This window comes from Haplochromis burtoni, unplaced genomic scaffold (genome assembly GCF_018398535.1).
Source record: "Haplochromis burtoni strain Fernald_Lab_line unplaced genomic scaffold, NCSU_Asbu1 Contig_115, whole genome shotgun sequence".
Classification (NCBI taxonomy): domain Eukaryota; kingdom Metazoa; phylum Chordata; class Actinopteri; order Cichliformes; family Cichlidae; genus Haplochromis; species Haplochromis burtoni.
In genome coordinates this window covers 1,582,864-1,609,898 of record NW_024582476.1, presented here as the reverse complement: position 1 = coordinate 1,609,898, position 27,035 = coordinate 1,582,864, and the positions used below count along the sequence as shown (strand labels likewise).

Below are 27,035 nucleotides of genomic sequence, written 5' to 3'. Positions count from 1 at the left end.
TTTTTATTTAAGAAGAGAATTTGTTCCACTGTGCGATGGCCGAACCTGTTCCTTTTCGTGGAGATAATTTCTCCTGCCTTAAGGAAAATCCCTTCACATGGCCCAGAGGAGGCTGGAGCGCACAGAAACTGGTAGAAATGCAGTTATACAGTCTAACTGGGCCCCACCAACTATCAGCTAAAGAGAATAAATAAATTCAATCGCTGCACATTTGGCAGACTAACATTTTCAGATTAATTAAACAATAAAATATATATTTTACAACATTACATGTAAAGAATCAAGTGGAAGTTTTTCTACCAAAGCAGTTAGGTTCTAAATGAAGCTTTGGACGTCACTGATCACGTGACTCTGGCCAAACGAAGCAAGCTTCGACACAGTGCTTCTGAAGCAGTGTGCTGATTTTTTTGACACACGCACCGGAGCTTCAGCTTCAAGCGGGCCATCACTAGCTTTCAGAAAGACATCTACTGTGATGAAGTCTACTCTCCACCGCTGTGTAATCATTATCGTAAATGTAAATGTTATCAGGAAATGATCTGACAGGAGAGTTTTCAGGAAACACTGTTAAATGTTCAGTTTCTATGCCATATTTTAAAAAAAGATCTAGAGTGTGGTTAAAGTGGTGGGTGGGTTATTTTACATTTTGAGAGAAGCCAATTGAGTCTAATAACAGATTAAATGCCATGTTGAGGCTGTCACTTTTTTGCATCTACATGAATGTTAAAATCATGACAATAATTATTTTATCTGAACTGAGCACTAAATCAGATAAAAAGTCTGAGAAATCAGACAGGAACTCTGTGTAAGGCCCAGGTGAACGATAGATGTTAACAAGTAAGACTGGTTTCTGAGTTTTACAGCTGGGGTGGACAATGTTAAGCATCAGGCTTTCAAATGAATTAAAAGTCTGTCTTGGTCTTTCATTAATTAATAGGCTGGTGTGAAAAATTGCTGCCACACCGCCCCCTCGGCCTGTGCTTCGAGATTTCTGGTAGTTAGAATGACTCGGGGGTGTTGATTCATTTAAACTAACATAATCATCCTGCTGCAACCAGGTTTCTGTAAGGCAGAGTAAATCAATTTGTTGATCAATTATTAAGTCATGTACTAACAGAGACTTGGAGGAGAGAGACCTAATATTTAATAATCCACATTTCACTGTTTTACTCTTTGGTTCAGATGTGGATACTGTATTGTTCTTTCTTTGTAATTGTTTATGTTTAAGTTGTTTGTTGCTGGTTTTTAGTTTGTTTTTTGTCTGTTTGGGAGCTGACACAGTCTCAATGGAGATGGGTTTTTGGGGGGTGTAACAGGAGGAGAGAAGCTGCAGAGAGGCGTGTAAGACTGCAGCTAGTAGTACTGTTGTGTCACCTTGAAAAGCAATCTGCATAAAGCCTAAAGTGTAAGAAGGACATATGATCAATCCTGGATAATGCTTTTAGTTTTTAGAGGGATTACATGCTACTACACGCTCAGCTGGCTCTTTGGCCTCTTTTCCACTCTTTGTGCAAAGAAAATATGAAAGGAAAAATTCATATCCCACATATTATAGTATAAATAATGTGTGCAATTGTTCCTTTGGTACTGTTGTCTGGTTATTTCTCTCTGCCTCACTATACTAAATCACACTTTAAGTTTATTTGGAGCAAAACAGAGAATTTTTTTTTTTTTAAATTTATGTAGATATCACGGTGATGTTTGATTATATTTCTTTTGAATTTCTGTAGTAATAGTGGTGTGTCGTACAACCATAGTACCTTCACACATAGCTATGTACGTAGCTAACTGTCTCCTGGCTGTGGTTCAGCATGAAGATGTGAGCATGTCAGTCTTCACAGCTAACCCTCCACAATAAAGCATAGCAGTGTCAGACTATTCCTTTAATATTTGAACCTCTATTTACAAACCACATATGCCAGCCCACATGAACATTTGTTTCTTTATTTAGCCAAACACCGTGCAATCTCCTGACAGCTAAAAGCATATCTGATAACACTCTCAGCTTGTCACACTCAGATATTCAACACTGCGTAAGTGTTTGCTGTGCTGCAGTCGTGGTGGGTGTTGTCGACCGCCTCTGAAACGTACAGCCGAGTAGATAAGAGTCCCAGTGTGGCTTGGCAGCATCAGACGTCAGCGGATCAGTAGAAGGCTTCGGCCTGTCCTTTGGGTGTCAGCACAGTGAGGTTGCCCCTGGCGTCTTGGTCCTTCTCAATAGCCTCAAAGAGAGACTTGAAGTTTCCTGCCCCAAAGCCCTGGTGAAAGAACAGACACACACAGATGGCTAATTACCCAAAGATCTACCTTCTTCTGTATCATTTGTTATGGCTCTAGGGATCTTCTCTCAGACAACGTTCAGGGTGTTTAACGCTTTGATGTTGGATCACAAATGGTACATAAATATCCTCCCAAGTTTCAAACATCTCCTCTGTGACAGCAAGCTGCGCTCACCGGGCGCTCGCAAATTAATCATGTAAATATTTTCACAGGTAACCCAAAAAACAAAGATCAAGTGTTGGTGGTTCCTCTGAGAAATTCTTTGCTGTGGTTCAGATGCAGTTTCTCACTTTCATGCATTGTATCCACATCTGTAGACACCGGAGAGTGACAAGATGAGCGTGTTCTGACAAGCAGAACGGGCGCCGAGTGTTATGAATTGAGTGCCACAGGGTGCAACCCAATCCAGAGATCCCCCTCGCTGTGAAGCAGTGAGCCTTTTAATCTGCATCTGTGACAGATTTACTGAGCTTTTACAAGTACACTGCTCTTGTAGCATTCATGCTGGGTGGGAGCTGTAAACAGGTGTTCTTCCTCAGGTTCTTGAAGGTGGCAGAGGTGTGAAACAGAGCCCTAGGCCTGTAAATCCCACCAGTAAAGGCTAGATTACCTACGCATACTGGGCACAGTGGGCAACTGTCCCAAAGGTCTGGTCCCTTCAAAAGCCATATTTCTATTCAGTAAAAACTTTATCAGAAGTTTGCAGCATTCAAAAACTGCATCACCTGAGAGAGAATTGTCAACATGTGGTTTCAGTGGTTTTAAATGTGTTTTATGTGTTATAATCACATCACTTCCATCTTTTGATATAATTACCACGCAATAACTCTTTGAAAAGATTATTTAGATTATTTACATCATAAAATGTCCCAAAAATAGTCTAAAGGACTATTTTTTAAATATTCAAAAAGTCAATAACCAAAAAGTGCCATAATGAAGCAAAAAATCTTTGAAGTAAACCGTGAATTCGGTCCAAAAATACGTATTAGTCAGGGTTAAGTTGTGCCCAACTAAAATATTTGCCCTCCATACTGATGGGGTTAATACAGGTGTGATATGAGAGGCCTTAGATATAGCAAAGCCCTACTCTCTGTTTATACAAGTTATACCAGTAGACTGCCTAACTGGTCACTTACAAAGTGGTTATGTCTCTGAATGACCTCCAGGAAAAGTGTTGGTCTGTCCTGCACAGGCTTGGTAAAGATTTGAAGGAGGTAGCCCTTGTCATCAAAATCCACTAAGATTTTTAATTCCTTAAAAAGAAAAACAAAATATCTTTTAGATTTAAAGACACAAAGAAAAAAGAACAAAAAAAAAAATCAGCCATGCCAAAAGCAGTCCTCACCTGTAAACGGTCGAGGTCTTCAATTACTTTGATTTTGGCAGTTTTGAGATTCTTCCTCAGGGTGTCGTAATATGTGTCAGGTGCTGAGAGGAACTCCATCCCTCGGGCGCGCAGGTTCACTATCTATTTAGTGACAAGAACAGAGGGAGAAAAAAAGACGAATCTAAAACAGGCCCTGCAAGCATGAAGCTTCAAAATAGCCTGGAGTTTTCCTGCTAATTACACAGACTCACAGATTCAATAATGTTTGATGTGTTGAGGGCAATGTGCTGAACACCTGGCCCCCCGTTGTAGTCCACGTATTCCTGTGAGGACACAACACAGGACATCACACACACACATTTTTGTATCAGACCCCTCGGGCTGCTGGGATCCATGTCACAGAGCAAACCTCTGAAAGCCTCACCTGGATCTGCGACTTCTTTTTCCCCGTGGCAGGTTCGTTGATTGGCATCTTAATGGTCTCTTCATAGTTTGTGACAACTATAGACCTCAGCGCGCTGTACTGTGTGTGGATCTGCTTGTCATCGATTGACCAGAACCGATGAAACATCAGACATTTCTGGTACCTAGAAATTCAGGAATACGAGCTAAGCAATACTAATCATTGGAGCTAAAAAGGAACTACATTTCCTCTTGTTCCTTCTTTCTTGGAGCAATCTTTGAATTTTGTGAAGAAGTCATTTTGTATGAGGGCTTGCTGTTTTGAATAAATGCACCAACATTTTCCAGCAACAGCGGTGGAGCGACTGCTTGTGGTGTTTGTTTACTTTGTCCTTTTGCCCTGTGTGTCTGCTGCACCCGCAGCGAGTGTACGTGCACTGGAGACAGGAGACCTACCAGTCTGAAATTGGCACCATTTGGTCATCTGGCTGGTTTCCCACAATGTGATCGATGAAGTTCAGACCTGTTGGTGGACTTTGAAAGAAAAGAAGAATAAGCAGTCAGGCTGCTTAATGATATACAGATGTGATCAAAATACACATAATCATGTTTTGTTGTGATTTTATGATAATCTTTTAGTCTATAATTCCACAGAAAAGGGAAAATATGTACTAAAATGTTATCAGGGACTGACAGTGGTGAAATCTAGATTCATCTTACTTCTTCCATGTGTATGCACAAAAAACACCAGAGGGAAAAAAAGGCACACAGGTTGTAGCAGATGAGGTGGTGTTGTGGGAGAGACTCACAGATTAGCTAACAGGGGATCTCTAAACAGAGGCTCTTTGTAGCTCGGCAGGAAAAGGCCCTTGTAGGGACTTAGGTACTCGATGAGTGTGTGTGTGGTATCTCCATACTGAGGACAAAACATTTGCACAGCATTATTATTGGCTTTCAGTTTCTTCAATGTATTTACACAGGGCTTTCTAATGTGAGTCACCCTTTATGTACCGTCTGAATCACTGCAAACTTGACCCTCCCATGGCTGTCCTGCTCCACCCAGGGCTCCTTGACGACCACAGCTCCTCGCTCCTTGGCCGTCTGTCATTGGAGAGATGTCAGGATGGGTGTAAGATAACGGGAGTTTGCAACAACTGTGTGTCTGTGGCTCCTGGAAGCCCTCCAGTGGCCAAAGGGAAAATATCTTCCTAAGAAGCTACAAAATGGTGGTTCAGAGAGCAAAGGCTGTTGATCCCTGCAGTAAGTAAATGGTCTGCATTTGTATAGCGCTTTTCTAGTCCCTAAGGACCCCAAAGCTTCACACTACATTCACACACTGGTGATGGCAGCTACATTGTAGCCACAGCTGCCCTGGGGCGCACTGACAGAGGCGAGGCTGCCGGACACTGGCGCCACCGGGCCCTCTGACCACCACCAGCAGACAAACACGGGGTTAGTATCTTGCCCAAGGATACTTGGCGTGCAGCCAGGAGGCAGCCTGGGATCGAACCACAGACCTTCTGATTAGTGGCTGACCTGCTCTGCCACCTAAGCTACAGCCACCCTAAGTGCGCATTGATTCGGTATCTTTGCAGCCACCTGATAGTCCACACGGCAGTTTATGGCTTGCCTGACCTTGTCTGAGGTAAAGAGAGTTCACAGGAGCAGCTAAACCTCAAGGCTGCAGTAGGAGTCGTCACAACACTGGCCTGTTTACCCCAATTTCAACACACTCCTCACCCCATGTCAGTATATATAGTATGAGGTAAGAGGATTAAATCTCAGTCACAGAAGTGAGCTAATGTGAGCACAGTGGAGCTCTAATTATTTACTATCTCCTAGTATTATTAATATGAACCTCAGACAAACAGTGGATCAGTGCAGCTACTCTATATTACCCAACTTTTGTCAGGAATTTCCCAACTTTTGGCACAAGTATGTAAGTTTTTATCTTATCTTAGTCTGGATAAGCAGAGACTGAAACTAACAGATAAAAAATGAAACAAATCACTGTCTCTTTATGGCTAATGTTGGTTTACCGTGTAGAATTATCCACAATCGTGCACCACAACCAGTTGCACAGTTCAAGGGACACAGAAAAACACGGAAATTTAGAGTGTTGTGCGAAATTTCTGTGTTCTTCAGTTAAGCCAACTGGGACAGGGACTTTTTTAACCCCACAGTGTCAAAAAGTTGTTTTTTTATTTTATTTTATTTTATTCTCACGCTAGAAAGATTTAAAGTTTACCTGAAAACAATCTGTCATCTTACCTTGAATAAGAAGTCACAGTCCTCCACTTGGAAGGCAATGTCTTTAACTCCGTCTCCATGTTTAACTAAGTGTTCTCCCATCTCTGGGGGGGGCCAGAATATAAATGATTTATAAAGCAGAATATAAATCATACCGTCATGTCACCTTTTTTATAATCTTAAGTGATCTGATGAGAAAACCTGCCTTCATTTCCAGGATTCAGAGCAGATTCAAATGCAAATATAATCTGTGAGGAGAGCAGAGGAGTAGTTATGTTTTTGCACTGAGGGTGAGATCTTCTGCCAGGTTGAACACTGTGAACGTTACTGTTCGTACCTTATTCTGTCTGATGACATGTGACACCACCTCTCTGCTGCCAGTCTCCAAACCCTTGTAGGCCAGGGGCTCGAAGCCCAACTTATCACAGTAGAATGAGGCTGCCTGTGAAGTAACCACACTGTTACTCTGATGAAATCTAACGATGCGAGACGTACTGAAGCTAGGACATGCCACAGTGTAATGTGTAGTCTCACCTGTATGCTGAACAATAATGCACAATAAAACAGTTTTTACTGATTATTCTGTTTATTTATTTAATTAATTTGACATTTTATTTTTTTTTCGGTGCAACCAGCTCTCTGACCTGTATATGAGTCTGTACAGGCTCAAAGTCAGCTCACAGATGGATGATACGGTAAAGATTTGAATAACTAACAGTGAGCTTCTGGTCATGTGTAGAGGGTTTGGATACTGACCTGTTTGGCGTTGCCGACCCAGAAGGTGATATGATGGAACCTGACAAACCTTCCCCTTGCAGGCTAGCAAGTAAAAGCAGAACTCAAGATTGACATTGGAATGTGTGCAAATTCTTCAGGTGACAAGTAACACAGTAACCAGTTATAATGGATAGTTGAAAAATAACTCTGGGATGGTTTATTTTTTCCTGCACCAATTAACCATCTGTGAATATTACGCAAAAACACAGAAGCACACATAACAAAACATCAGACACCACAGAGAAAATATTAATCTCACCTTCTCTCCTTTGTCTGTGTAGCTTGTCTAAGAAGAAGGAAAAGAGGAAAATCATAATAGCTTCATTAACACGCGGTCAGCAAAAACCTGCAGTCAACTGATCTCGTATTTCTAATGTGACTTAATTGGTTCTTATCTGCTGAAGAGGCCATTATCTCCACAATTACTCAGCTGTGGGAAGGCCCAGAGTCCCACAACTGACAGCATCTGCTCATTATAATTGGCTTTGATTATAGTCGAGTCTCCTTACCATACTGCGATTTCAGATGGGGCTTGGCTCGAGAAGAGAAAGATTGGAAATCAGGGCCAAGCCAAAAATGAGCAGATAAGTACTGACCTGATGACCAACTGTGATTGGTCCTTTGGGGTCTACACCCACCTGTCCACCTCCTCGCTTCCTGAAACTTCGGCAGCAGTGACCCAGGTTTTGGTGCCTGTCCTGTCATTTTTGTGTCTAATCAGTGTCCAGTCCTTAGTCATGCAGTCGTCATAGAAACATAGACATAATAAACAAAGCCAGGGAAAACATTACAGACACAGATCTTTTTCTTGAAACTAAACTTACCACTTACCACTGAAATAAACAAACAAACTTTTAAAAATGTATTATTTAACTGAGGCTGATGAAAAGCTAAAAAACAATCATAATGCATCCACAGTGTGCAGAACTGAACTGGGAGTTCTGCACTAAGCAAAGATGCGGTGTTGTTAAAGGTGAGGATAAAAAATATTCCTGAGTTTCTGAAAGCCCTCTGTGGTTTCTGACTTCCACCACCAGAGGGAGCAATATTGCCGGACAAAATAAGCACTTACTGTAAGATTAGTGTGTGCCAGCTTGGATGTGATGTGATTTGAATTACTGTCTCCATACATTGTGCTAAGAGTCATACATTTACATGTTATACATTTACTGAAAACAGATTTTCACTCAGTTTTTTTATTTTTGCATTAAGGTATATGGCAAATAAACCATCCCTTTAAACAAGCATATACTGTAGTGTTTATTTATCGATCTATTTATGTATTTATATATTTAGGGTGCTTGTAGTGTCTTGGGTGCTTCAGCATAACTGTGCAACTAACTAGTTGCATTGGTCGCATGATTAAAGGTTTTAAGTGTAAATTTAAAGGGTTGGTTGTTCACGCTACAAATTAATCAATACTTTCTAATTATTCTATTTATTGAATTAACCATATTTAATATCAGATATCAAATATATTCCAATATAACTCACATCTTACAGCTATTTATTAGATTTATAGTGTACATGCTTACACTATAAGCAAGAGAGTAATGCATTGCGCAATCTCAGTCTTACTGTTCACTCTACTTTAACGTAATTGCATTTTTATTCTCTGTGTTTGTTTGTTTTTAAATTATTCTCACCCTATTAGGCCTTGACTATGCGCCTGTGGCACGTATGTTTGACTATTTTGTTTAATTATTGTAGACTATACTGTTTTTATTCTTTATCCTGCTGCTGTAATACAACAAGTTCCCTCGTGTAATCAAAGGTTCCCTCGTGTAATCAAAAGTTCCCTCGTGTAATCAATAAAGTATCCGTCTATTTATTTAAATAGCTATATTACAAATAAATTATTTCGTTTGATTTCTTATTTTAAAGATAAATCATCGATAGTTCAGTTAAACAATCAGCTCAAGCGTACATCTCGCGTGTTCCGCTAATGTGAAAACCCTGCTATGTTCCAGCTGGTGTGTGTCTGTGTGCCGAGCTCACGTACTGCACGTTGTTTGTGTGCCTCCAGTTGGTGCCGCGCTGTGATTTTCTATTGGTGCGCTTCAGGAGTGTAGTGGCACCTGATTGGCTCTGCTGTGGGCGTGTTTGACCCGCTGGCTTGTCTGCTCTCAATTCTCATTGGTTGGTGAGAATTCTGCAGTGTCGTTGGTCTCCTAGTGCTCGGTTACCTACTCGATTATTGGTTGCGGCTTTTGTCATCGGGCGAGAATGCGGAAGTCGTGCAGTCTACTGAGTCACCGTTGTGACAGCTGATTGTTTCTGAGTGAGTAACTCGATTTAATTTTTTAAAATGAAGTAACTTCTAAATGATATATTGTATGTGACATGTTCTCAGGCCGTCAGACTTGTCTCGAACTTGTGGACCTTGAGCGGTTTTGTCGTTTTTGTGGGCAAATGAGCGAATTTTAGTCACTAGCCTGTATCAGTGTTGCTATCCGGTAGCTAGCACAGTGCTAACATTTACGCGCACACACGCACACTTTCGGTTCACCAACTAATCGGCTCCTAGTATAGTGCCAGGCTGTGCTGGGGCTGTGGTCCACTTTCACTTTCACCATACGTTTTTTTTTATTATTTTTTTTTAACTTCAGCCTCCTCGTCATCGGTTCACACCTGTTGTGTTGTCACCAGTCAAACCGGTCACCTGACATTTAAATGGAGCTCACAGTCAAGAAAGCTGGAAATTTCTAGACCGTTTATGATCAGAGGAAAAACACCCCGGAATCCCCCACGTACTTGGAAATTATTTTTGTACGGAAAGTAAAACCGGCTCCCCAAAACAAATGGCTCTTATTTTCACTTAAACAAGAAGCTGGTTTTTATGTACATTAAAGCTTTATAAAAATGTAACAGTGCAAATGCAAATTCCTTGCTGAAAGTTTAACCAAAAGGCATTTCCAGTAGAAATGGGCTGACATATCCTGAGCATAACCATGTATAATATCCACTGAAGTTAAAAAGAGGTGCTTTGCAACATTAAACTGCAGTGTGCAGTACGTATTTTTCGGACCATAAGGTGCACGGGATTATAAGGCACATTAAGCGAAACAAAGCAGTCAGATAAATCAAACTTTATTAAACTCATTCTTCTTGCTTCCTCCACTTCTGTACCATTGATTCATTAATGTTGAATTCTCTGGCAGCTGCTCTATTCCCATGTTGTTGCAGTATATTAATGACTAACCTCGTATTGTGGATGGATTATCTCAGTTGTTCTCCTGACTGAAGTTTGGTCCGTTTACAGCATCCTGCCATGCGATTGCATTTGTCTCTAACCATGAGAACCTTCACGTTAACTTTTATAAGTGGAAAAGTGTTAGTGTTCGTCCTCCAGCTTCACTGTTTATGTTATGCTAACATAGCTGTGTCGCTAGCGATCACGTAGCACATCATTATATACCAGCTAGCCCAACTTCAGTAACCCTACAAACGTCACTGCTGTTTAGTTTCCTGTCTTCATTTATGTTGGAAGTGATAGCAGAGCTGTACGTTTGATTTTTTTTCAGAAATCTCTCAGTCAGAACATGCTTTGCTTAGGTAACTAGCGAAACTAGCGAGCTAACTTCCGCTAGCTTCCTGCTAACTTCTAACTCCGTTAAATGTAATAACTTTTGTTTTCATGGATGCCTGGAAGTTAAACTTCATAGTTACACCTGGTAAAGCAGCAATGCTGATCGTTTTATTAAAGATGAAAGAATTTAGACAGTTTTTAACTCTAAGTGATGCTGCAGTGTTGTTTGACCTGAAGCATCGAGTTTAGGACCCAGATTACTCCCAGATTTAAGAGCATCTTAGTCCGACAAATACGACAATAACGACGGCCGCTTGCATGTTCTGCAAAAAAATGTGCTTTGTCGTGTATCTGACGGACAAACACCAAACCAGTTCCACATCACTGAAGTTGCACCATTTTTACAAACCAATTCTGGTTCATCTGTTTCACTCAACAATCGGCCATGTGCGTATGAAAACAAAGGCACTGCGCATGCGCGTTTTACTCCCATTCTATCGCGATATTTCATTTTCCTATCGTTGCCTAACATTATACCGGTATTACCGTGAACGGTATAATATGGCCCAGCCCTATTTCCACAGTTAAAATAAATAAATAAAATGGGACATTCTCTGTGACGAGAAGCCTACTTAGAATTAAAGTGGGCTGCGTTTGGCCCATCATGTGAAATGAGTTTGACCTTTCCGAATCAGAGGAATGTGAAGCCTAAGCTTCTGGCTCATAGGGATTATCTATGTAAAACTTTGCTCATGTTTAATCCACATCTTTAATGGTAAATATTGACAGAAAATAAGGGAGAGCGTTACTTAAATTTGTTTTGTCAAAATTATTATCAGGTTGTCTCTTCTTGAGTAGCTTGTAGACATATTTGTGATTCTTGCATGGAGGTTTTTTTGTTGTTTGGTCAGTTTAGTTTTGATTTGGTCTTTAGTTTGGAAATGGGTTTTGGCTTGATTTAGAGTAATTCCAACTGTAATGATCAATTGTGAAATAGGGCTGCAAAACTGGACTATTTTCATCACTGGCTGAGCTGCAGATTAGTATAAATTTTGTTGCGTTGTGGAACATGGCAACATAAAAATGTCATAATTTTGAAATTCCAATCCTTTAAATTATCTTGTTCATTTGACAAACAGTCAGTAATCCAGAAGATAATTTGTTTTCAACACCCAATAATCTTCTCAGTTTTGAGAAGAAAACAATTGTGTCAAAAGGACTGACTCGTTTTTGTTTGACCACCTTATTGATTAATGAATGCATTTCTGCTTGGTTGCTGTCATAGCTTGTTCCAAATATGAAGGACAAGAATTAATCAGACTTATGTGTTCAACAGTATACTGCAGTATACTTCAGTGCTTCCTTAAATGTGTCCACAGCGCAGAGGACTCAAAGTAACAAATGATGGCCTTGAATGATACATACTTCTGTTTCCCCATTTCACGACACAGTTCCTGATTTCATCCTTTTTTGAGATCTTGTTACATAATCTGTTTTTGTTAACCAGAAAAATTCAAATCATACCACCCCTTTAACGTCTCTCACCATCAGCACGACATTACCTGAGCTCAGATGCTGCCTTCAGGGTAGGGCTGGGCGATATATCGAGTTTTTTAAAAAATATCGATATACTCCTTCACTGAATACAACTCCCCCTCCCCCATAGCTTCACCTGCAGGCAGCGACCAGATGGACACGGCAAATCTCCGTTAGCGAGTTGTGGGGCTGGACGGCGTCAACGTGTTAGCGAGCTAACCACGCTAACGACATGCAGCCCACAGGGGCTGCACGGCCTAAAATCCTTTCATTTTCTCAAAAGTTGACAGCGCGCCTTATGTATGAATTCTGGTTGTGCTTACTGACCGCGAACCGATTTTAGGTGGTACACGGCGCTCAGCAATCTGTCAAAAAATGTTTTACGACTTTGGTAAGCTACGGAGCTGCAGCGCTTGATGATTGTCGGAGCATTACGGCTACCGTAGTCTGGAGCCTCGCGGAGTGATACGTACTGTGCTTCGACGTAATATTACCGTATTGTGTGTGTATAAGGACCATAAATGGCACCTGTTAAGAGACATGGTTACGAAGCGGATTTCAAACTCAAGGCTGTCAGTCACGCAGTAGAAGTTGGGAACAGAGCAGCTGTGAAATCTGTCTTTGTTATTATGCTCAGCGTCTGTTAGTTTACATTTTGACTGCACAATTATGAGCTTTTTGTTATGCACAAAAACAACATTGTTTTCTTTTATTTATGGAGCATGATTATTTAATAAATGCTGATAATTTATTTTTGAGTAATTTCTTCATGTACATCTACGCTGTATGTAAATAAAAGTGCCCGTGTGACATCTGGGACACAGTGTGACTAAGAACTCTCTTTTTGTTCTTAACTTATGGCTTTAAAAAAATATATCGCCACCCAGCTAAAAAATATCGAGATATGAATTTTGGGTCATATCGCCCAGCCCTACGGGTAATATTTGTTGTCACAAGCATTTCCCGTACACTGGTGTCAGTGTGAGTGAGAAGGTATTTCATCACAAATGTAGTCGGTGTTTAGATTTACAGCCTGCTTGCTTTCAGTTTCACAACCGGGATGGTACATGCTAACATTGCTGCTCTCAGATTAACTGTAACTGACATTTATATTTAACCCTCAATCTGCTTTGAACTACTTCTGTCATATCGTGGCTCAAATATAAGTTTATTTAATATATAGCTTTATTTTTTTTAAATTAATAGCTTTATTTAATAGTTTTTCTTCTAAATGTGTCTGTTTTGTTTTTTGTTTGCTTGTTTTGTTTTGGGGTTTTTTGTTTCTTTCTTTTTTTTTTTTAAAGCTTCAACCAATTCAAATCAGATTTCAGTTTTTGTTTAATTAAATCTCATGGGGCTATTTATGCTGAGTCAATAGATGACTCACATTACCTGAAGAGCAATATTGGACCCTTTTCCTCTCCTGAAAATGGTTGCCTGCATGTGATTTCTGTATTTATTACTGATTAGCAACAAAAGCAGTCCCTTCTGATCATGAGTCACGAGTTTGTTGTAGGTGGGTGAATTGTTAAGAGTGTTTGCCCTGTAGTATGGCTTCTTTCACTTTGAGCAGAGTGGGAGGGAGAAAGAGTAAGCAATAGAGACAGAGCGTGAGAGGGAGGGAGGCATGCCATGCACTGGACTACAACCAGTTTGTATTTGGGAGACGGAGACTGCTGCTACTCTGCAAAACTCTTGAGCTTTAATCAACCCCAAAAGCTAGACAGAAGCTTGAAGCAAAAGTTTGATTCGATACTTTGAACAGGTAAGAGAAGTCTGCTTTGAGACAATTTTGAGAGTTGAGTAGTTTTTTGGTGTTTGGTTTTTGTTCTTTGAGCTTTGAGCTGTGTGCAAAAGGGGGTGTGTCGGGTTAAAAAAAAAAAAAGCAGTGTAGGGAAGTGAGATGAAGGCACTGCACAGTGAGAATCTAGTTCAAAGCTGGGTCCTTGCATGCAATCAATGTGTTGTTAAAGTCTGATTGTTTACCCAAGGAAGTGAAGGCTCTATGTTTTGTCTCACTGCTTGTGTGCCACTCTTTTCATAGTAAACTTCCACTGAACATAGTCACTCCCTCCTGACTTGGCTCGTATATACACAGGAAGTAAGAGTGCAGTATCAGTGTCACTTTTCATGCAGTCATTAAGTGTTTGTTTTCAGGGTAGTGCTTTTTTTATTGTGTACAGCTGCTGGATCATTGCCTGTCGCTGTTCCAATATGGCACACTGTCCAATCCAGGAGCAGCAGATTCAGCCCGCTTATGTTTCTGCAGTGTTGAGATGTAAATGAGTTGTAGGTCACCCGTGTTTCTGTGACAAATGCACATCAATACACAGTCACTGTAGAACATACAAACCTACAAAGTGCAGATTTGTGCTTACAGACGGTGTTTACAGTGTCCTGTCTGTGAGGTGGTTTAGAAGCTATTAGAGGATACGGACATTCACCTCAGCACCTTTTTTTGTTTTTAATGATTTTGGTGGAAAGAAAAGTCGCAGAGTTTGTTCACATCTTCTGTCTAGCTCCCGTGTTGTTATCTGTTCTGCTGCTGATAATCTGCAGAGGAATGTTGAGTTTGCATTTCCTGTAAATCAGAGTTTCTCCCCTCTGGCCACGTCAGATCTGCACCAAAGTCTCTTTCACGTTGTCAGATCGCACACATGTGCCTGCGTGCTTGTGTGCCGTGTTGTTACACTGACTTGACCACAACTGGAGAGGGAACTTCTTGGCCCAGGCAACCAGTTAAACTTGCATGCCTGACATTTTGTGAAGAACTCTTGGGCCACGAGGTTTTGTGTTGAGTCATTTCTGTAAAATAAAAGTATATCCGTACTCAACTTCCTCAACAGGTTTATTGTTTTAGTGCCAGCTCCTTATTCTGTACTTTGGTCCAAGACTGTTTGAAATCCAGCCCTTCACACCATGGCACACATTCCCTAACCCATCAGGGCGACTGTGGCTCGGGGGGTTGGGAAGCGCATCTGTAACCGGAAGGTCGCCAGTTCGTTCCCTGGGCTCTCTGTCCTGGTCGTTGTGTCCTTGGGCAAGACACTTTACCCAACCCACCTACTGGTGTTGGCCAGAGGGGCCGATGGCACGATATGGCAGCCTTGCCCCAGGGCAGCTGTGGCTACAACTGTAGCTTGCCTCCACCAGTGTGTGAATGTGAGAGTGAATGAATAGTGGAATTGTAAAGCGCTTTGGGTGCCTTGAAAAACGCTATATAAATCCAATCCATTATTATTATTATAACCACCCACACATAAGTCTGAAGGTTGTTGTTTTTTTTTTATGTTGGCAGGAGGCATCGCTGTCCCGACAGAGCCCAGTAGGCAAGAGGAGAGGGAGGGATCTGAATAGGAACACCCAGACTCACTGTCTACAGCACTGGCTGACAGCATGGTGAGCCAATCACACTCCTGACTCCTCACTATTGTATATGTTTATATGTACTCTGCTGTAGATACCTGACTGCTTTTAAAACAGGTGCCAAACTCCCTACATGATTTTCTTCATGGTAAACTGGCAAGCTGGGACTTTACACTCACACAGGAAATGGCAGAATGCGGTTGCAAGCCGAAAACAAAGCACAGACTGTTGCAACACATATAATAATACACAATGCTAAAGCAGTTTTGTAAATGCCAGTTTCTTAAAAAAAACAAAGTTTTGACATTTCCCTTTATACTGTATCAGTTTGCATTTCTGACCACTTTCAATCAGAAATACAAAATTGTTAGGATTTACTTGCAAACTAAAATATAGCAATGAAGCAGTAAAACTGAAATGATTTTGCTGCAAACAACAGATTTCTAAGCTCAGCATGTTTTACGTGCAGGAAGCCAGTGCATTAGTGACTCCAGCTGGTTCTTAAAGGTGCCCGTGGAGAGATATGGCGTCAAATCCCTTCCCAGTCTTAAACGGGGACTTGTGGAACACTATTTAGAGTAGGTAGGTGAAAGTAGATCGTCCTCTTACAGAGTCTCCTCACCCAGACACTAGTTTTCTCAGCAGGGATCCAGCTTCATTGGCCTGTTGTTTAGTCCTATGTGTTTCTGCTTTCATGAAAGTGCTATGTAGCACCTAACAGATGTTACAAGTCTTTGATGTAGCTTGTTGCCACGTGGCCCTCGTACAACTGTGTTTTGGAGTACACTAAAACCTGTTGGCGTCCTATTTACATGAAGGAGCTCAGCGCATTACATGTGGTATTTCAGAATATGAGAAGCACAAGTCCTGAACAAGGCAATGAGCATTTAGTTCTCTAAGAGCTGAATGCTCACTCTCAATGTAGATTAAAATGCTCTTAGTGTAGCCAAGTGGTGAAGGTGTCTACTTCAGTAAATGCTGATTATCTTCTGTGTGCCCTCTAGTGGATACTATTGGCTACTCATTTCTGTGGTTTAACTGAGACTAAATGGTTTCTTTGTGTTATGTAAGGTCACAACAGTAATTGGTATAAAAAAAGATGGAGGTGGAATTGTGCTGCTTCAAGTTTCTACATGCATTTTTGTTTTGAATCTGTTTTTGCTGATTCTCACATTTTGCAGTTCTTTGTCTAATCGCACTGCAGATGTTGGCCTGAGGGTTTTAATTCTATTGGAGTACAGAAAATTTAACACAGATCTGAGACTATTTGTGGATAACAGGTCTACATGTATTTGAAATGAGCCATGCGACTGTGTATTTTAGTCCTAATTTAACCTGATTAGTGAGTACAGCATATTATTTTCAGATGTTAAGACATGCAGAGCTTTTCAATTTAAGGAGATCCATAACTTTTAGGAGTTTAAGTATCCAGTATACAAAATGCATTTGTAATTTTCTTTTTTTTTTTCTTAATTTTAATTAATTGCTCCATCATAGAGAGTAATTTAGGACACCCTTAGTCACTTGATGGGCCGTCTGCTTGTGCCTTGTCGGGCAGTGAATGGGCTTCAGAGTAAATGGTGCTTTAAAAGAGCGGAAGCAGCAACCAAATGAGTGACAAATTCCTCTTGAAACTAATGGGAACCACTTTTATGGGACAGACATAGGAAGTGTAACAGGAGGATACATATCCCAAGGTTCTGGTCAAATGGGTCCACAGAATGTCACTGTGGCTGGATGCCCAACTCCCAGCCTTTTTATGGGAGCCCTGGGCTTAATTGATGGCATAGCTGATGAACAAACAATGTGCCCACAGGAGCATAAAATGAGGATGCAGAGCTTCGCTGTCTAGGGTTGAAGAGTGTTTATGCATTTATAGGAAAGCTAACCTCTTCTTGGTTTGGGTGTGGTCAGAGGTATGCGCTGCATGAGTAATCAAAGGCTCAAACTGTTATCAGGTGGCATGATCACACCCTAGAATGTTTCAGATCAGCCTAAGCACTATTTGAAGTACAACTGTGATTTATGATTTACAGATGTGTACATGATGGTAGTGTTCGATCAAATATGAAATTGTAATCGTTACTGTGCATGTTACATTAATGGGACCTTTTTAAGTTGCCCAGTGGCCACAGTTAGGATGACAGATGGGAGTATCATTACCTTTTTGAGCTAAGGGTTATATTCTCAGGTGGGATTGTGAGATAGTTGTTCCTCAGGTAATATGATCGTTTTTAATCCTCTATGTGAAGCAGTGCTTAATTGCTTCCCAGCCTTGAGCTTGCTTTTTTTTCCATCCACTGAAACAAAATGGGAAATATTGAGCTCATGTTGATGTCCACTCATGCTATTGCATTGTTAGCAAGATAATGGGAGCACGGAAACAGGTAGAGCAGGATTGTTTTTACTCTGCCTACACTGCGTGCATCGTAGTGCTACTATATAAGGTTTGTGCACAATTGGAAGGCAAAGTTAATGTGGCAGCACTATGGAAAGCCACATGATGCTCTCACTTAGGGTTGTAGTTAAAGCGAGGGCTGTTAATGATTTGAGTGCAGCCCTACTTGAAGGCACCTTTGCCTCAAACCTAATCTTGGTTAGGTTAAATCATTCTGGCTGGCTGTCTCCGGTTCCTCATTTCTACTTTTCATTCCATTCAGATAATTGTTAACTTTATTTTTTGTTCAAAGCTTTGCGAGTGTGTGTGTCCGCAATACTTCCCGTCAGAGCCTGCTTAGCTCAATCTTATTTAAGATGTTGCCTGGCAGCCAGTCAGACATTACTCTAGTGACAAATGTCAGTGAAATGTACGGCCTACATTTATATGCCTGATGAATTATTTTAATGTTTGTAATGGATCATATTAAGCTAAATACTTGTCCAGACTGAAGTCACACTTCCAAACACTAACTGTACACCAAACCCCCATACCTTCTTGTTACTGCTTCACTACTTAAAAATTACTTGTTACTTAAATTTCAAGCACTTTGGTTACGTCTATGAAAGGCATCCAAACACATACATGTATTTACAGAAATACTCAATTTCTGAAAATTTAGCTTCATTTGGCCCTCCTTCCCAATGCTTCATGTCTTTTTCATATCCTGCTTCTATAGCTGTGTGTCAACATGTAGGCTGACACCCTGCATTGGTTAGTGGCTGACCTCCTTTCCTAAAATACAACCTGAAACAGAGGAGCCCAAATCTTGTGCTCACTTCTACGGCTGGTTCAGCCAGTACTGGACAAGCAGAGGGAGAGAATTTATAGCTCAGTATTTGGACTCTGGACCAGTTAATGATACATTTGTCAGTAGTGATCCTAAATACATTTATTTTTTTTAATGGCCATAAATGAACTAAAAAGAGCTTCACAACCTGCTCAGTGAACTGATGATTCAAAACTCTTGGTTGTATATGCTTTTTTTTTTTTTTTCATTTAGATATTGCCAGTCAAAAAATAACCAGGTTTTAAATAAATACATTTTCAAAGATGTACATGCTACAGTTCTAATATAAGATTTAATGATGAGTCAGAGTAGCTGGAGATCTTTAAAGTTCAGCTAAGCTCATAAAGGGAAAGCCCCCTACACTCTCTCAGGGGTAATGAGGTATCAAACTTATTTGGGACTTGAGTAGGGATGGGTATCGAAACCCGGTTCTTGTTGAGAACCGGTTCCCGCTGTTTCAATTCTTTGGAATTGTTTGCCATTTTTGCAAACGATTCCCCTATCGATTCCAGTCGCCCGAATGACGTCACCACGTTACGGAGCGTCATTTACCTGGCAAGAAAGATGGTACCTAAGCGGCTTGTAGGCAGGGACATTACTGGATATTCTTGTGTAATTGCTACAGAATAATTTATGTTATACTTTGTTATTGCTACAGAAGAATATTTATTTTATTATTTTACTTTTTTTTTTCTCTCTCCCCGGGGACCCTGTGACACCCCATTGAAGAGCCGTAGCCTGTGGATCTCACTGTTGGGTTTGTAAGGCCATGTTACTCCTAAATTTCTATCTTGTTCAAGTGTCAAGTGTTCTCCTTTTTTAAATTTAAAAAAAAAAAAAAGGAATCGATAAAGAATCGAATTGTTAAACAGAATCGAAAACTGAATCGGAATCGTGAAAATCTTATCAATACCCATCCCTAGACTTGAGAAGTCTTAATCATTGGGATTTTGCCAAAGGAAAGAAATCGCTTTAGACTGAGTTGCTAAGCAGACATCAGAAAACTTGGTGTAGAGTGTACCACCTTCTTCTCCAAAGCCATGAATGTGTGATAAAGCTACAGTGAGAGGTGCACCTGTTTGGGCTTAGCTGTAATGTTGTATTTCACTTCTTCATTCCACTGGTGGAAAATAAATGTAATGGGCCACAGTTTCAAACCGTGACATGCAAATAGTTCTCGGTAAGGTTTTGTTTAATTTATGGAGGTGGATCTTATAGCAGCAGATGCATGCTCCCATTAACGTGATGAAATGGAAACCATTCTGCACACAAGTAGATTGCATCCCTTCTTCTCTGCTTCCTTTCTCATGGTCTCTACAGACTGTATACATTACATTAGATAAATCTTATAGACTTATATAGAACAGAATAACTTAGAATAATCTACTGCATTGATCGATTTAATATGTAACCTTGGGCAGCTTGTCTATTGTTGCATAAACAGTGTCATGGACATTGAGATCTTCTTCCTATAAAAGACTTGCAGAAGAAGCCAAACTGTTTGATGTGCAGGGGGAAATATGATTGAAATCCAAGTGGGAATGTCTTGTTTCTACATTGTCAAAGTCTGTGAAATCACCTTAGGCATTAATTCCAATATCATGTTGGACCTCTCCCCCTTGGCTCTTGACGGAAGCGGTCGCACTTTCTCCTTCTCCCTTATCTTTCCTGCTTGGCTTCTTATGTCTTTTGTATAGTCTCACTTATTCTCTAACCCTAAGAGAGTCTCCCAGACTTGTTCTCTAAAAACATAAAGAAGAATTATGGATTTGATCAACTGGTCCCTTAACGGAATTGACACCCTCCTGGGCTTGGGAGAGCCCGATTGTCCTACGGAGACGTTTGCTGCCAGATACTCGATGGTCGGTTGCGTCATGTGTCTGGCAACACTCTCGATGGAGGACTTTGAACGACATCTACCAATTCTGAACTACGGTAACAGAGTTCTGGCTGATTGGAGCTGGCTGGACCTGGCTTATCGAAGAATAAGAAGTGGCTACAGCTGTTCAAAATCCCACAAGGCTGCCGACATGATAGACGATGGGCATGGCTTGTGAGTATCTAAGACTGTGTGTTTTTTTTAACGCAATATGGATAAGATCTTGGAGAAGCTCATGGCTCTGCTATATGGATAACATCTTGAAGAAGAACAACAGGAATTGAGAGACCTGGTGACCAGTGACGGACATTAGACCAAATTGGAAGCAGTTTGTTCGCACTAACCAAAACAACTACCATCTTCATCTCATGTCACCCCCCTGGATGCTCAAGGCAAAAGCTGATGGGAATAAAAATTCTCCCTAGATAATAAGACTGTTTGTTATGACTCTCTCCCTCCTCATTCAAGGTCACCCGCGTCTACCGAAGATTGTTGACTTTTGCTTAACCGGGTGAAGGGACACTTTCTCTCGGTTGAACACGGAACACACGCACGCACACACACACGCACATATACGCATGTACACTGACACAGACCTACACTCACTCCCTGTTGGAACGCAGTCTGGGGGGAGTTCTTCTTTTCTCCTCGACTTTCCTCATGTTGTGCATTTTCCATTGTTGTTAGGTTCCAGGCCGCTCCTCGTGCGGCTGACCGGCCAGTTACCTAGCCTGACCTGTCTCCCCAATGTGATGTTTGTGTATTGTATGCACGATCGGGAAGGTCAGTCTCTTAATTGCCCCTTGGGGATAAATAAAGTCTTCTGAATCCTGAATGAATCCTGAATGTTCATCAGCTTAAGTCCATGTCAGTCATTATATTCCTGAAATATGTATTCATGCCTCATAAACAGCTGAGTTCTGTCTGCTGGAAGGAGACGCAAGCATCCTTAGGAGAAGCTCCTCCTCAGTGTTCACATTTGGATAAAAGGATTCCAAATGGTAACGCTTAGAACAATTCAAAACTTAGCAGGTGTCAGCATGGCAGTTGTAAGCCCTACTTCTGCCTCTGAGGTTCAAGTTTTCACCACTAACCGTTGCAGACAGCACACTTTACTCTCTGCTTTCAAAAGCCTAGAACTATGTTGTTCTCTTGGTAGAGAGATAATCAAAATCTAACATTAAGTGGTGCTTAAGCACGAGAAATGTTGACCATGCAATGACCCAGAGCCAAGGACATTAACACCAATTACTGGGCTTCACATGTATTTGCTGCAGATGCATTTCAGGCTGCATTCTCTCACTGATATTAGGACGCAATCCACTGTTATCAAAATTATGTTCTCAAGGCAGAAAGTAGACAAATTTAAAGTACATATTCTATATATGTACACACAGTGTATACAGGATTGCATCTATAGTTTTATGAAGCTGCCTGTGAAAATGGCCTTCTGTGTTTATAAATGGGTTAGAACTGCATGGGTGCAAATGTAACAATATTAGGGATACCTCCCTGTTAAAATACAGACTTCCTGATCATATTGTAGCTACTAGCACACTGCATTACAACCGGCTTCCTAGTTTCAGTTATATCCATCCAATATCCAGGCATATGTAAATGTGTGGACCCCATGATCCACGGTTTCAGCATTGATTTAACTTCCTTTGTAAAGCCAGTGAATAAGACTTATGTCTCTGCACCAGCTGTACACTGTCAGCTGAAGCAGTTCACTTAATACACTTGTGTTGATGGTTTCTTTACACAAATTGCACTTAAGGGCAATAAACATTTACCCGCATGTGGAAATTCATCCTGTTAAAATGAGGCAACACCTTTTGCTGGTGAAATTAATCCTATTTAATAGTGCTGTGTTTAGCTTATGCTGCATGTACTGCGTTACGTAATGTGGGGTCATACAGCTGTAGGTGAGTGGCTGTCACGACTCTAACAGGAAGGAGGTTGGGGTAAGAGGGAGGAAGAGCTACGTCTCGCCTAGAAGTGTATGTGCAATCAGTGTCCTTCCTTGATATGATACAGTGACGTGCAGGATTTATAGTATCTAAAATTGTTTCAGGATAATGTGACAATGACACTCGGAAGTGGGGAAGAATGTCTGTAAAATGCTGTGTCACCAGCAATCTCTGCATCCACCGTCTCTTCTTGTTGCCCTCCCTCCCTCTGTTCTCTGCCACGTATTTGCCTTCTGCGCTACATCAGTAGCTGCTAGTGTGACCGTTTTGTGGTGGGATACTGTCCCAACAGTGGGATGCGTTCTGTCTCTCTGTTGGCTTCAGGTTGTGCATTCCTTTTTTGGGGGCATTTTTTGCGCATACAGCTATCAGTAAACTGTGTGTGTTTGAGCTACAGCGTACTGCAGTCAGTGGCAATCGGAGCATCTTCTGGTGGTCAGCGATGCACTCGAGGCTTTACCACCTTGTTGCTGAGGGAGAAGCATATTTCTGAAGGGATGTCGGTGAAGGGTGAACAAGGAGGAGGTGGGGGGAGGAGGAAGAGATGAGAAGGAGATGGGGAGAAATGCGAGCATGCGAATGTGAGAGAGGGAGGGAGGGAGGTAGATGCGCATGCAGAGGGTGGAGCTTAGCATCAGGCAGTTCCCTCCGTCTTCCTTTCTCTCCTGTTTTCTCTTCTCACAGTTTCCCCTGATCCACATCGCTGGGCACATCTGCAGTCATTTCAGCTCTTCTGCTTTTGTCTCACTTGTAACTCAGCTGATCCACTGGACTGCTGCGCCTCTCTGTACAGTTTTTCCAATTTTTTTTATGGACTATCATCCTTTTTGCCAGCAGTGCAACAGGGGCTGTCTTCAGACACGAGCGTGCACCCCTTTCTGGGAGTGGTGGGGGGGTGGGGTGGGGTGGGATCCTGACTTAGAGCCAGGGCTGCTGTGTTGTCCCACAGAACCTCTAGATAAGGGGCAAACCTGCAAAAGCTGCGGGGGGGTGGGAAGCGGGGTGGCAGGCAGAGGGGGTCGAAGCAAACGAAGGGTGGAGAGGCTCAGGAGAAGAATGGTTATGCCGGCTCCTCGTGCTCTGGTCGTGCTGCTCCTCCGTAGGCTGCGTGTCATTCAGGCACAGTCCTGCCTTTCCTCGACATGAGCCTCGCAGTAAGGGTGTCCTGCTCCATGCTCAACTGCTTTGTAAGTGTTTCATTTGTTTCCGATGGGTGTGTTTTAGGGCCCTCCTCTCTCTATCTCATCCGCCTGTGTGTTTCTGCCTCCTTTCCAAGTAGTGGAGGGTGGGGGTGCTGCTCGACACACGAGCGCTGCAGTTATTAAGTAACAGCAGTAACTTGATATAAATAATTGAATTATCTCAGAATGTTCTAGAGTACGAGGCGATGAAAAGGTGCTTCTGTTGCTGTCATCATTCACCTCTGTCGGATGGACAGCTTTGAGCTGCTGGTATGTTGACTGACGGGGAGGAGAGGGGGCTGGGGAGCTGCCGGGACTAGGATGGGTAAGATGTTTTCATGCATTCACTGTTGCAGTCCCGGAGCACCAAAGTGTTCACTGCAGTGAAGGTCCTGCTTTGAGTTAGGATGTACATGGGCTATGAGGAAGAGGCATGTAGAACAGGTGTTTGTTTTTGTTTATGCCTTGAGATGGTAAAGAAAAGGTTGACAACCAAGGATGTTGACCTCTGACCCCCTCAAGGTTAGCAGGTAATGAGCACAGGCAGTACAATGTGGCCATTAACTACTAACCTTCAGGAGGTCAGCTTTTCAACTACGCATTAAATCAAATCACACTTTCCTGCCAAGAGTCCCATGTTAGTAGCCACCTAAAGTTCATTTTTTGAGGCTGATATAAACAATGTCTGGTAAGATACCCAGTAAATTTAAAAAAACCAACATCTTCATACACATAAATGCCAGTAATTTGAGATATACATTGTTAAAAAATGACACTTACCTTTGAAGCCAGCAGACTTTCCATAGCCAGACTTTCTTTGTGTTAGCTATTTTGTCACTAGTATGAGGACAGTAGTTATCAACTTTCTTTGTTAACTCAGACTTTCTGTTTCATGCTCACATAAAAGGGGGTGTTTGGATTTTACTTTCTTCCCATACAAAATGGGCAGATCAAGAGCCAGCTGCTTTGGCCAGAGACATTATCAGAGGAACAGGTGATGAAACTTTTTAAAGGATATTTAAAAGAAAACAGCAAAGGAAATACAGGTGGTGAAAATAATCATTAATCTTGTGAATTCGTAGGTGAACGTGTTTATTTTCACCACTCGGTGAAACTTAATTACTCGCAAATTATAAAGCTAGTATTCTTTCAGCTATCACACTTTGAGTATGTGGTCGATAAAAGAATCAGTGAAATTTTAGCCCTTCCAAGTTTTATAATATAATATAATATAATATAAAAAATGTTACTTAGCACCAAGAAAGCATCAGTAGTTTTGCAGGTATATAACACAGATGTGTTATATACCTGCAAAGGGAAAGATGTATTTCAAAAACTTTCATGGAAATGACAAGCTGAACAAAATATTTTTCTTCAAAAACTACAAATGTGAACCTTTTGAAAGTTTTGGGAACTATGAAATATGAAAATGAGACATTTCTAGCCTCTGGGACACATGCAAGTCTGTACTAGTATTTCATAGTGATCCATAGTGTTTCAGATGGTTCAGCCACAGTAGAGGACTGGCATGCTGAGATCCTTTCAGGATTATCACATATATTTCACCTAGAGATTTATCAAGCTATTCCTCTGTTTCTTTATACAATACAGATTCCAAAAAAGATTTTAATAATACTGGCGAAAATTATATTGTCACAATTTTTCTTAAAGAAAGCTTTGTTTGAAAAGCTGTCAGGTAGGAAGAGTGCAGCTGCTCATTCTCCCTCTCCTTTCTCTGTGAACAGATGTAGCCAGGCGTTCCGCAATTTATGATCTCTCTCCAATATGTCTGTGACGCAGCTGAGTCGGCACTTCTCCTGCGTCAGTGTCTGTATAATTTAGTATCCCCATCCTTTGTTGCTTAAGTGGATCAGAGCGCTGTCAGTCTTCTCCTGTGGAAGGAGGCTCCATCATTTTCATCATGGCCACCATTGTTGTGATCCCACAGTTGCGGGGGCATCTTCAGTTACTATTCTAATGTACAATGTACAATGTTGTCTGCAGTAAATGGAACTATAAACGTATAATTGAATTGGATAAGATTTTTCCATGACTCAGATTCTATTATTCCCACTAGTTAAATACATCAGCAGTGTAAGTATAGCCAAAAGCTTATTGGGGGATGTGCCTTTAGGCTGTATCAGGCTGTATGCTAACTCTCTGCCTAATGCCAAGGTGGAAATAAACGGTAAACAGACTTTGTGTTATGACCCCTGAGGAAGACAACACAACAGAGATGAGGGACTGGGGAAAAAAAGCAAAGTGCGTAGCAAGTTATTGAAAGGAAAGGTACTTAATTTGTATTTGTTGTCTCAGTATAGCCATACCAAACCAAAGTCTGTACTAACCTATGTGAACGTTTATGCAAACCTTTTTTTGGGATAATGCCAGCCAGTTTATTATATTGCTTCGTGTTTCACCAATATAGACAACCACCTCTGTACCCTAAATAATGAGTTTTGACACTCCAGTATGTATGAATAAAGACGTGGTTTGATGATCATTAGAATATTTCCAGGCTTTTCCTAGGGTAGCTGCATAGGCGGAAAACAACTCATTTCTGATGCCAGAAATAAAACTAATTTTAAAGACAGGCCTGAAATATGGCAGAAACCACTCAGTTCAAAACAGACCTTCAAGGGTTACTCCTGGAAGACTTTCAAGGGGTAAAGAGTTAAAGGGAAAACTAACACAAAGGTGTCTCAGTAAGGGCTTTTGCCACCATAACCCTTTTCCTCATTTGGTATTTTGAAAGTCAAACCATTCAGTGATGCCTCATGTCCTGTGATATGGGCATTGTCTTCCTGGAAGAGGATAGAAATGTTTAAGGGGCGTCCATACAGATAGTGACAAGAGACTGTGGAATGTTGATCAACTGCACCATCTTCAAGAGGCAACAGGCAAAGTGACAGTTAAATGTGAAAGTTAAATTTTCAACTTGAAGGCAGTCAGTCGACTTGTCTACCAGTTTGAGTGACAGATACCACTGGTTGATAAGTAGGGCAAATACCAAAAAGTAAAGTGCAACAAACAAATCACTTAATATGTTAATGGTCCACACAGGAGGACTTTTTATAGATTAGCAGTGACTTGTCCTGTAAGTGTGTCTAAACCAGAACACCAACATGTCCCTCGCAAGACATCAGAGCCATCAGACACCTAGACTGTCAGGGCCATCGGTTCATGCTTTTGCTTTAACTCGCTGTTCGCTTGATCGATTTGTTCTTACTGTGCTACAAAGTGTTACTCCAACTTTGTGCATTTTGGATGAATTCTATTCACGTAAAGAAAACCCTGCCCAGTTTATTTTT

The 27,035-nt window shown here is 41.3% G+C and overlaps 2 protein-coding genes across 5 annotated transcripts in view; one reads left to right on the top strand and one right to left on the bottom strand.

Annotated features, from left to right (window-relative positions):
• Nucleotides 1–1,928: 1,928 nt before the first annotated feature.
• hpda (4-hydroxyphenylpyruvate dioxygenase a) lies at nt 1,929–7,641 on the bottom strand. The gene is made up of 14 exons (XM_005928443.3): nt 7,546–7,641; nt 7,296–7,322; nt 7,016–7,078; nt 6,597–6,701; nt 6,465–6,507; nt 6,281–6,363; nt 5,021–5,110; nt 4,819–4,925; nt 4,466–4,543; nt 4,032–4,194; nt 3,859–3,930; nt 3,626–3,748; nt 3,417–3,533; nt 1,929–2,258 (listed from the first exon to the last, which is right to left on the bottom strand). The coding sequence occupies exons 1-14, from the start codon at nt 7,546–7,548 to the stop codon at nt 2,145–2,147; spliced, it is 1,188 nt and encodes a 395-aa protein (XP_005928505.1). The 5' UTR covers nt 7,549–7,641; the 3' UTR covers nt 1,929–2,144.
• A 1,549-nt stretch (nt 7,642–9,190) lies between these two features.
• mtmr4 (myotubularin related protein 4) overlaps nt 9,191–27,035 on the top strand; it is a 40,965-nt gene continuing 23,120 nt past the window's right edge. The window contains exons 1-2 of one of the 4 annotated variants that reach the window (XM_042223606.1): nt 9,191–9,317; nt 15,400–15,500. In XM_042223606.1, coding sequence (XP_042079540.1) covers nt 15,498–15,500 — 3 coding nt within the window. In that variant the 5' untranslated portion in view covers nt 9,191–9,317; nt 15,400–15,497. Of the gene's footprint in view, nt 9,318–13,400; nt 13,867–15,399; nt 15,501–23,464; nt 23,731–27,035 lie in introns of those variants that run through there. The other 3 variants (XM_042223607.1, XM_042223605.1, XM_005928441.3) reach the window with 3 other exon arrangements.